Source organism: Dermacentor albipictus, chromosome 7, assembly GCF_038994185.2.
Source record: "Dermacentor albipictus isolate Rhodes 1998 colony chromosome 7, USDA_Dalb.pri_finalv2, whole genome shotgun sequence".
Lineage (NCBI taxonomy): Eukaryota > Metazoa > Arthropoda > Arachnida > Ixodida > Ixodidae > Dermacentor > Dermacentor albipictus.
This window is the reverse complement of record NC_091827.1, coordinates 58037093-58048519: the sequence shown is the minus strand read 5'-3', so window position 1 is coordinate 58048519 and position 11427 is coordinate 58037093. Positions and strand designations below refer to the sequence as shown.

General features: G+C 47.3%; 1 protein-coding gene across 1 annotated transcript in view; it reads left to right on the top strand.

Moving 5' to 3' along the window:
• The first annotated feature begins 3856 nt into the window (after window positions 1-3856).
• Window positions 3857-11427, top strand: part of LOC135912617 (uncharacterized) — a 54201-nt gene continuing 46630 nt past the window's right edge. The window contains exons 1-4 of the mRNA XM_070521975.1: window positions 3857-4016; window positions 6291-6432; window positions 7983-8128; window positions 11200-11329. Of these exons, the coding sequence (XP_070378076.1) occupies window positions 3977-4016; window positions 6291-6432; window positions 7983-8128; window positions 11200-11329 (458 nt within the window). The 5' untranslated portion in view covers window positions 3857-3976. The remainder of the gene's footprint in view (window positions 4017-6290; window positions 6433-7982; window positions 8129-11199; window positions 11330-11427) is intronic.

The following is an 11427-nucleotide window of genomic DNA, read 5'->3' as shown; positions in this document are numbered from 1 at the left end:
AAACAGAATCATAGGGACGCCTAATGCGAGGACACCTTGGGTGCGTCGAAAGCAAGACTGGCAGCGAAGGCCTCGCTTGCTTTTTTAGGAGCAACGCGTGCTGTTAACTATACGCGGGTATGTTATGGCTGCTGTCACGCATATATCGCTGCGTATATTTACGCCTCACGTGTGGCGTTTGTCAGGCCTCATACCCAGCGTCAAGAAGAAGGTTTCCAATCCAGACGCAGCAGTGAGAAACGCACCAGGAAGGCCCCCCGTCTTCTTGCACAGAGCGCGTGCAAGATAGTAGTCGAGGTCAACAGTGTTCTTCATTTCCTTAAGGAAATCGCACGCAAGGCACACCTACAGGCGCGCCCACAAACCCGTGCGAAATAGCTTATTGCCTATTTTTCATGGGGCACGGAGCAACTCTTGAGCTTGACTGCGACACGGCTCTAGCTGTCATGAAACGAACCCGTCCATTTTCGTAGCGAAAGGGACATTGAAAAGACATTAGAGCCACTGCTTGGTCCGCAGTAGCGGTCGCGTACTAACGGGACGTCTTCCTCGGTTGATTGCCACTTTTACTGGTCTACCAAGGAACTGCTGTTGTACAGGGTTTGTGATACAGAGTTTAAATGTGGCAAATCGTCATCCCTCCACGGTTGCGCGTGGCGTAACGCTTCCACCTAGTGCTTGCAAGGACACCCAGAAAAATTATTTTCTAGGTAAAGCATTTTGGATGGACTATCAATTGGAGGAAGGTTCTACGATTCTCTATTCTTGTGTTCACCTAAGTCGCGCTGCCTGGTTTGCGGCATTTCTACGTCGCCGTTCTTTGAACTAAAATCACAGTAGGATGTTTTACGATAAATGAAAAGTCTCATTCGTTACTCGTTACAGTTTCACCACTTGGCAGCCTTAATTTGTTGACGCGCTGGCACAACGACACGGACATTGAAGGCAAACGAGACAACAGACCGTGCACAAAACCTGCCAAGTCGACGTCACGTCATCCATGGTTTAGTTCTTTTTTCATTTAGATAAATATTTAAGAATTCTTTTGTCATGAAAGAGTGGGACATACCCAGTGACCCAAATTGATGTTAACGAGGTTCATTGAAATGCGGCACATACTCAGCCACATAGGTTGACGGGAAAACTGTTGGAGACATACTAGAAATAGAAGTGCAATATCCTAAGAATGCCAGTCGCATAGATACTTAATCACTCTGAAATTACTAGGACTTAATGGAAACTGGAGAAGCCGTCATTCCACCAACTTGACATGCCTTTAAGGAATGTGCCTTGGAATACCATTTTCCAAATTTGACTCATTTATCGACAGTCCATAGTAATTCATGAGTGAAGGAGATGTATATCATCCGTTCTCCACAGACGTCATGTGTTTCTTGATGGCATGTCTTTACGTGTTATTATGCGATGGGATTTCCCGTTTAGGGGATTTTAGCTGGATTTCCTAGCCGATATTATTAGTCCTGCGGTTTCTATTATTATTGCGATTATCATTATTAGGGTACTTCGCGCACTTTCGCCGGCCTGTCTGTCTCTAACCACTTTCCCACCAACTTGAGTGATTGCGTAGTCCATGTCCTAATGGTTAGAGCATTGGGCTACTGTGATGAGAGAACTGGGGTTCGAAAGAAGTCGTCGGGCCACCTTGGGTCACGGATATGGGAAGATTGGTTGTACGCTGTCCACAGTTAAACCGTTTCACACTAACTTGCGCTACTGGTTCGTGTCGCTCTTTTAATGAAGTTACTTCGCCTGACCTTGCATCACCGAGTACGTGTGAAACTAGCCATGTGCCGCACTTCAATTAACCTTTTTTTTTGTGTCAATTTGGGTCACTGCGTATATGCTGCAACTCGGGTCACGTGGTGTCAGCCACTGGGTACGTGGCGATTTTCTATGACAAAAAAAAATCATTTAAATCTCTTCGGTGCTGGTCGTCGAGGTGGGACCTCGGCGACAAATGCTGGGCTACCCAGCAAGCCGGCGAGGCGGCGAAGATAGCAGGATCTCGACGTGCCTACGTGGGAGGCCTACGCCCAGCCAACTAAACTGCTGGTTTCAATACACGTTTGTTCCTCCTGCTCCTCCTCATCTTCGGTGCTGGGCGAAGTCAAGCATACGTCATATAGTGACATGTGTTCGACAAAAGACAATCACGTCCGAATATATGTTCCCACACACCTCACACGGGGACGTGTGTCCGGAGGGAAGCTCCGGAGAGCAGACCGGCTGCACAAGCTCCTGACACGTCACGTGTTTCGGTGGTTGCATAACAGTGCTTCGGTACGTTGCTTCAGTGCTGATCGCAATGACGCCGCCATCGATTGGGAGATGGGTCCTTCGGGATCTTTTTCTTTTATTACTTCCATTATGTTACGCGAAAAGATTTAATGGTGCCTCTCACCCTTAAATAACGTGCGACGTCACGGCATGCACGGTTTAGCTCTTTTTTCATTTTCTCGTGTTAATCAGTATTATTTTAGCAATTTTCAACCTTCACAGTGACTGAGCGCGTACACAAGGGAAATGTATTAGCAGGGACACTAGCTTCTAACCTCTCCGACTAATCTCCTAGCTAAACAAGAAGCATGAGCATGAGTATATTACTGTGTTTACGCTCTCTAAAGCTTAGCCTAGACAAACATTTATTGAACTTCGCTTTACTTATCTTGTGAATGCATGTATAGATATTTATATTCTCTACTCCTGTACTGCTGTACTTATCTTGTGAAAGCCTGTATTGATGTTTATATTATTTACTCCTGTTGAAACACTTACTTTGTGTCCCCCCTTACCCAATGCCCTTAAATGGGCCTGTAAGGTATTTTAAATAAATAAATAAACTTAACTTCGTGTGTAAGATTCTAAGAATCACGCGTTAAAAAAAGCTTTTCATTCTGATGTTATGGGGCGGAATTTACAGACATTTTCGTTGATGAGCTGTTTTTTGCCACTTGCTCGCCTCCTTGGAAAATGTTGAGTTCAACACCAGGACTGACTGTTATTTCATCTTACGAACAATTATAGCGTCAGAATGGTCTGTCAATGCCGATCTGGAATTTCGTTCTGTAGTTCAGAGTCACAATAATATTGAGAAGCACAAAAATGAACAGCCATCGCACCGGGTTTGTCAGCAGGAGCTTACAAACCTCATATGGTATCGCAGGCTGTCTACTTTCTTATTGGCGTTGGAAAGCACACACTTCTCTGGTTTGTTTACGCCTTGCACGGCTTTTAAAGCAAGGCCGAAACGATGGTATTACCGAAACACTTGGAGGTCATCATCCCGGTCTCATGGAGCCTGAAACGCCCGGGCAACCTCGCCCGCAGATTTAGCGAGTGAGTTTAGTTTGTAGATAATGCGCGCGGCATTGTTAACGGTTGTTCCTGCCCAACAGCATAAGACATTGTTATTCTTCGCCCCAGAGAATATTTTTTTCTTCGGTGTTTTTCATGCGGATTAGATAACATTTTGAAGTTCTTGCATGGCAATTGTGACACAGCACCGGGATGTGTTTATCTGAAAGTGGAAGCGAGTGCTTTATTTTCCTGGTGAGGAAAAGGAGGATCCTCTGCGTTTCGCCTCCAAGTTGGCACGTTCGTGAAAGCTATACGTTCACGAACACACGCGTGTGAATAGAAAGAAAGAAAGAAAGAAAGAAAGAAAGAAAGAAAGAAAGAAAGAAAGAAAGAAAGAAAGAAAGAAAGAAAGAAAGAAAGAAAGAAAGAAAGAAAAGTTTCCCGTAGACAGTAGCAAGCGGCGAGCTCCGAGGCTCATTAAGTCCCTTAAATATACAAGAGCTTCCACGTTCAAGCTACGCACGGCCGACACCGTAATCGTCCGCTATGGTGCCCACGTATATAAATAGGCCGGTCTTCTCCCCCTGACGATTCGCGGACGGCGAAGTGTCGTTGAGAGAAGCTCGCGGATTACATCTGCAGGTCGCGCCTATCGAAGATGGCCCAGCGTCTCGCTTTGTTCGGCTTCCTTCTTGTCGGTAAGTGCGCTGCTTTACCGTTCTCGCAGTCGGTGTTCGTCAGACAGGCGACCTCCGAAGGCTGCACTGCACTTGTACTGCGTGGCACTGCACCATGTGGCTCCAGCCTAAAACTGTGAGACATGGTGCGTGGATGTGCAGAAGTCCTTCTGAACGAAGTTTTTCGCGTACACATACTATAGGCGATACCCGCCGTGGTTGCTCAGTGGCTATGGTGTTGGGCTGCTCAGCACGAGGTCGCGGGATCGAATCCCGGCCATGGCGGCCGCATTTCGATGGGGGCGAAATGCGAAAACACCCGTGTACTTAGATTTAGGTGCGCGTTAACGATACCCAGGTGGTCGAAATTTCCGGAGTCCTCCACTACGGCGTGCCTCATAATCAGAAAGTGGTTTTGGCACGTAAAACCCCATAATTTAATTTTTTACTATAGGCTGCACACATGGTAGCGTATTGAGTGTTGAGCGCAACGATGTCAACGTTCGCGAATAAAAGTCCATTGCTCCCACCTATATAGCAATCTTGTTTTCAAATATTTAATTGGTGCATTGAAAAATTAATAACGGGGCTTAAAGTCCTGAAGCTCTTCAGTGTTCCGAAAGACACCGTAGTCGAAGGCTCCGAGTTCCTCATGAGGATCTGGAGTTCTAACCCCTAGTGAGCACATGAGTTGCCACCGAAGCGCGTCCGCCGCAACAGGGATTCGAACTGGCCACCTAGTGTTCAGCGGCAGAACGCCATAGCCGCTGCCGTATTTCGTTCTTTTTTTTTGTTTATATGTATGAATGTGATTCGAAACAGAATTACCGGTACTGAAAGGCATAGGCAGCCGCAAAAAAAAAAGGAGAAAAAGAAAGAAAAGAAGTCAAAAATCTAACTTTGTCAAAGATGTAAATCGGATATCGTTTCCGAAAGGAGTTATAGCATGACAAAAATATTACCAAAGAGGTGCTGTAACGCGAGGAACTGAACAATCACGAAAAAGGAAGACATCGCTGGAATAACCTCTAGCGCCTCGGTAGAATATGCTTGAATTTCGCTTGCTCGGTTTGTTTCGTTTCAACAGGGATGTAAGACAACATGACAATGACAATACGACAACACCCTAACAAGGCCAAAGCCAGCTTGGGCATGATGTGCATTACAACGGAAGATAGTTGTACGACTAAGTGCGGACGTTAAATGTGCATTTTGTTCACCTTGCAGTAAAAATATTTAACCCCCCCCCCCCCCCCCCCCCACGTTTATGCGGACTCCATCTTATAATATTCTGTTTTGATGAACTGAAATAGCAACCCACGTCCATCGAACGCTAGTCCCACCGGTTCAGGACCACACTATAGATGACTTATGGGAGCCAAATTTAATTAAAAAATTTGTCAAGGTGACAACGTCCAGCCTTATTTGAACTCTATTTGAATTCTTCTACACTGGTTTCACTGGTCTGTTTGCGCTCGCAGTGGTAGACAAGAGTGACCTCTTGCGTGGCACTAGGTACAGCTTACAGTGGTCGTGACTTTTTATATATTTTTTTCGTTTATAGAGACATTTAACCACGATAACAAACAACTTGTGGAGGGCTACTAGCGTTCAGTATTTCCACAATGGTTTCCTAGTCTTGACTTTATAGTTCAAAGTACATGTCATGGGTTATGATAAAAATACAGTTTGTGTAGACTGTGCAGCGTTTGCCGCTTGGCCGAGTGGTTACAAAAAAAAATGTAAAAAGAAATGAGTGCACATTTAGATTACGATCGTCATTCTAATTCTGATCGTGATCATATTGCTCTGAGGAGACAGATTGGGTTGAACGCGACAACGTCGCTGAAAACATTGTGCCGGGGAAACTGGTTGCAGGCAAGTTGGGTGAAGGCAGCATTACTAGGCTGTCCTCGAATGTAAAACCATCACCATTCTACCGGGACTTATGATCCACCCAATCGACAACACATGCAAAGGGCAACTTCTTAGCTGCCTTTATCGAGCACAGGCGCAGATAAGTTGGCTTGACTAGCAGAACGATATGTATAGAAAGACGAGAGAAAAGCGGTGCAAGAACACATATTTTGGGTCGTCCCTGTCGAAACTCAGCTGGAGAAGTCTGTTCATAAGCGACAGTCGGCTTCGATTGACCCTGCTAAAGGCAGGCGCCCTTTACAAATCGTTCATAAAAGAAACAACACTTCATTAGCATCAAATGTTGTTTTGTCATTCTGTTGCCAAGAACCTTTCAGTAGGCAATGCTGAATGTAACTCTCATCTTCATGCACACAGCCCTCGTCGCACAGGGCTCGGCTGCTCCCACGGACGATGAGTGCGACATCCAGTCCTTGGACAAGTGCGCCGCTGACCTGTTCGTGTTCGCCACCAGGAATACAGTTCCGGAAACCGAAGCGGATCTGGCAGCATTCTGCAAGTACGTGGTTGGTTTCTTGTCGAACGAGCGTTCCGTTGATATGTCGCGTGATCCAACCATCAGTACGTCACACTGGGTGTTGGTGTGCAGGTTCCTTGGTACGGCGTTGCCCTTCCGGTCAAAAGCGTTCAAATATTGGCGAAAAGGTGGCATACGTCACGGTGCACGCTGTTTAATGTCACGTCTGCACTCGTACCTTCTCGTATGTTTCGTACGTGTTAAATCGAGGGACACGTTGTCTTCAACGATTTCCAATAGAAATGGCCTAGATTTTTTTCGGGAGCGGAACGATCGCGCGGTTCCGTAGTCGCAGCGGCAAAACAAGACACGTGTCGTGTTTTAATCGCGCAGACGCCACAACGTTCTGCTTTATGGGAGCCTGTAATCTATCGGATTCTTCTTAGCGCAATGAGCCAGAATTTACGTTTTCGATTGGCGCAGAAGTCAACCCTCAGTCACTGCCGCTGCTTTCCTAAAGCGATTTCCCAATTTCTGTTTTAGGCTTGTAGCGCAGCTCGGAAGAGCAAAAAAGGAAGGAGGTAGGGGTAAGCAACGGGAACGGAAAACAGAGTGAGCGCTCTGTTTAGCGCTCACTCTGTTTTCCGTTCCCTTTGATTACCCCTACCTCCTTTCTTTTTTGCTCTTCCGAGTTGCGCTACAAGCCTAAAACAGTCATGACATACCAACTCGCCCAAACTGCCACGCTTTTGACCTTCATTCCCAATTTCTGGAGCGGTCGACAAAGAAATTCTTTGGTTATGCTGATAAATAAAGGGCAGATAGGCAATTCGTCTGCACTTCGGGAGGGGCAGAGGGGCAGCGGGGGTAGTGGGAAAGGAGAAGGACCATGATGCGCGATGCTCAGAGCCAATATAGACGGCCGTCTGGTCGTATGAACAGCCAAGAGCAGCGGCCAGAATCTGTCGAATGAAAGCTTAATCCGGTTCTCAGGTTCACGCGCGCAAACCACGATCTCATTACCAGGCATACCTCCGAAATAATTTTGACCACCTGGCCTTCTTTTTTTTTAAACAGCCCGCTAGTGCCAGGCACCCGATCGTATTTAAATTTCGCTTGCCTCACAATGCCACCGCCGCGACCGGAATCGAACCAGTGACCTCGAGCTCCGCAGCGCGAAGCCATAGCCACAAAGCTACCGCAACGGGTGGGAAAGCTGTCGGTCGTCTCCGTATACCAAGATCCAACAAATTGTATAAGGCGGATGAAATGAAAACCGAGCACCTGGGGTTGTGGACGCCCAATTGTGGAATATCCTGTATCTCGGACGAAGTTGACTGTCATTATGAAGAGGTGCCGATAGCGTCCTTTCTTCTTTGTTTCGTTGCACTCGACATCTTACAATATACACGATATTATGCGCTTCGATGTCCACAACTCGGGGCGTTCCGTTTTGATTTCGTCAGCCTAGTATATAGGTCTAGGCTGAGGACGCGAGAAATTGCCGCTGGCTGCTCGTAAACAAAAGTGCCCACGACGATCGTCTTTTGACCCCCCTCTCGCTCCCTCTCGGGCGATCCGATGCCACGCAGGACTCAGCTGGATGCGGAGACCTGTAGCCGCGCCTACATGAAAAAGTGCGTGAGCAGCGTCGGACAGGGCGTGGGCAACATCTTCCTGGACGACATCAAAGAGGAGATCCAGGAGCGCTGCGACACTTCGTCCGAGTACCACAAGGGTGAGCTGAGAAAAATCAAATTGCAGGTTTGTCTAGATGCGCAGTGCCGCGATCAGTGGCGCAACGTTCCTGCGAAGTCTCGCACTATCTCGTCTAGTATCGGCAGTCGTAAACTCTCGCAGGTGCGCGCGAAGAATTCGCTTTCGAGAAGACGAAAGCTGTCTTCAGTTTGGACCTCAATACGGATGTCTTTTTTTTTTGGAAAAGAAGGAAAGGTGTCGTAAAAATAAATCAAAGGCAGCCTCTGTGATACTTTAGGTCAGCTGAGGTGCTTAGAACAAATGGATGGTTTCGTCCCTGAAGTGGTATAGCAGCAAGCATTCGCACATGACTTTTCGGTGGGCAGGAGTCCCTCTTGGAATGATGCACTCTTTTAACGTAATGACCCAGCTGTCCTGCTAGTAACAGCGCAAAATGTAGATAAGAGACGAGTCAAGAAGACACCACACTGTGTGTAGCTGTGTGGTGTAGCTTTGTGTGATGTGTATAGCTGTGTAGCCCATCAATGCACATTTTTCGCCGCAAACTGCATTTAAATTATTTTAATTCGGTGCTGTCTTATATACGTGGATTAGCTGCAGAGTGTGGGGTGAGCCATTCAAAGGCTCTTTAGGTGCATCATTTTTTTCTTATATATTGTAACATCAACAGAATGATAATACGACACTAAGTCATAGGCCGTTCACTGCGGAACCGATTAGCCTAAAGATTTATCGTCGTATACCAAGAGGGGCTTCCACCGCACCTTGAAACCCTGAGCCCGATGCAGGTCGAGTCAGAGCTCAACAAGCCGACCTAATCCATTTTTTTTTCGTCGCGTTTACGTGAACGCCCTCACAGAAGACGTACAGTCGCCCAAATCTTTAACTGGTGTGCGGGAGCGGCGACTTTTCCGTGCGTCAGCGCCGTTTGACGGGGCGAGGCTGGAAACAGTCTGAGGCTAAGCGCGTGCGGACAAAGCGCGCTCAGCTGGGCCCATCGTCTACTAGGCTGTTTCCAGCCTCGCCGCGTCATACGGCGCTGACGAACGGAAAAGTCGCCGCTCCCGCACGCCAGTTAAAGATTTGTGCGCCTGTACATGCACGCAACTAGTAAGAATAGGACTGGGAAATTACTTTCGCTGTGAAATTATTAGAACCTCTCCGCTTGCTTAAAATAAGGAACCCCATGGTGGATGCGACGGCGGGCGCGGAGAATGTGGTTGCTACTCATCGGCGCGGCGAGCTTTTGGATATGTGCCAACGATTGGAAAAGGAAAAAATAAAGAAAGAAGGTGAAATGGTGTCTGGCATTTCAAGTTTGCCCGTTTATGAGACGGACAGTGGTATAATGAAGGCCTGCTACGTGAGTCCTGCGTCGAACACCGCCAGTGAGGGAGGTATATAGTGTGGCCCGTTGTTAAACGGACCATGCGAGTCTAGAGCACGTGGGAAAAATTTCCCCTCTGGCTAGTTTACAATTACCAGGCCACGCGGAAGGTGACCTGTGGTTGGTGGCCCCGCAACACCTCTGTAGGAAGTTCATTGACGTAGTTGCAACCGCCACTTGCAGTTGGAACGCCGGAAAAATAAGAGTCGTTCGTTAGTGTGTTTCCGTTAACAGTAGATAGCATTGTGCGTTATTTTGCACTGGGAACTCGACAGTCGGAGAATTAATTTATGCAGGTCCAGATCAATTGTTGGAATCTACATGAAGCCAAAGTTTTGTGAATCGGTGAAGCATACAAGTTTAAGACTTTAAATCTTCTGCACCACGTTATGCAGCATAGCGCTTGTGCACATGCCTGACAAGACCCGGAGAGCACCACGTGACCAGGCAATCCACGTGACCTACGCGAGTGCGGGTTACGCTGTGTCTGGAATCGGCGCAGTTTTTTTTTTTTCGTGCACCTTCTTCGGTGTTTTCTCGGCGCATCAGACACGGACAACAGAACGGACACAGACGTCGCTGAGCTAACGACAGAACTTTATTCCCCCGCCATAACAGCTCGTTGCGCCAGGAAAACAGGAAAGAACAAGAGAAGCAAGACACAGTTGCCTATTACGCGTAAAATTGTTTCTGTAAATGTCGCGTTTGATGTGTTTGACGGCGAGCACTGTTCTTTTTTATAGCGTCACTGGAGTATCACTGCATTAATGTAACGTATTCGCGTTTCGGGCCAAGCTTATTGGTCTTCATTTGTTTACCGCATTTGCCTCAGCATTGCTGGCCGAGCGTAGATATATATTACATTTTGATGGAAAGACAGAAAAAAGTCGCAGAGAACATGTATATGCGAGGTACAGTCTCGGTCAAAAGTTTCCGGGCCAGAGCCTGTTTGACAGGTAAAGGACACGTTCACTTGGTGCCCTGTAGCGAGGTTTGTGTTCCGATTCTCAGAGCTGAAATGTTTCCAAGGGGAAAATGAACACTGTTTTCTACCGTCCACAACTTCCGAGGGTCACTCGTCCGAAAGCCTGCTCCTTCCAGCACGCCGTATCTTAGGAACAGTTACCTTCAGTGGAGGATGTACGTGTGTCTGTATGCTTGTCTAACATGTCAACAACAGGTTCAGATGCCGTTGGCAGCTATGTTGCAGCGTTTAGCTATTATTGCAGTACTCGTTTCTCCTCGCTGAATGAATGCCGATAGAGCGATTTGACTTGCAAAGAGTTTCAACACAGTCATCGCTGATCTTTACTCTGAATAACTGTAACAGGCGCAAGGGCTTGGCTGTATTGGTTATCTTTCGGCAGAAATAACGGTAACATCCACCTCTTCTAAATTCACGGGGGCACATATGTGTCGAAATGCATGGCAGGGTGAGATGTTGCACATGCCGTGACATGACACCTAGCTGCCAACTATTGCGCTCCGGTAAGTTTCCCTCCTATTTAAGCATTTGGTCTGGCAAAAACTGTTCGAAGTAATAAAGCTGGCATGTATATTGAACACTTGAGTTAAAGAAGCACTTCTTACCCTTAATATGTGAAAATGTGCATCCTCGCTGTGCGGACAGAAAGGCGTTGCACGTACTGCATTGTTTTTTAAACGTCACCACGATCGTAAATTTTCATTTTCTTTGTACGCAGAGTACATCAAACACGCGCCCTGCCTGAATAAGGTTGGCTCATCGTTCAGCACCTGCATCAAGAACACCATCGCTGACCTGGACGTTGCCTCGCGGCTGCCGCCTAAACAACGGATCGCAGGCGCCTGCTGGTCAGTGCGTTTTACCGGGACATTTGCATGCGCGCGCATGGACTCACGGTAATGAGAGCGGGCTGTGCGCCATACGTAACCCGTGCCCCAGCTGCCGA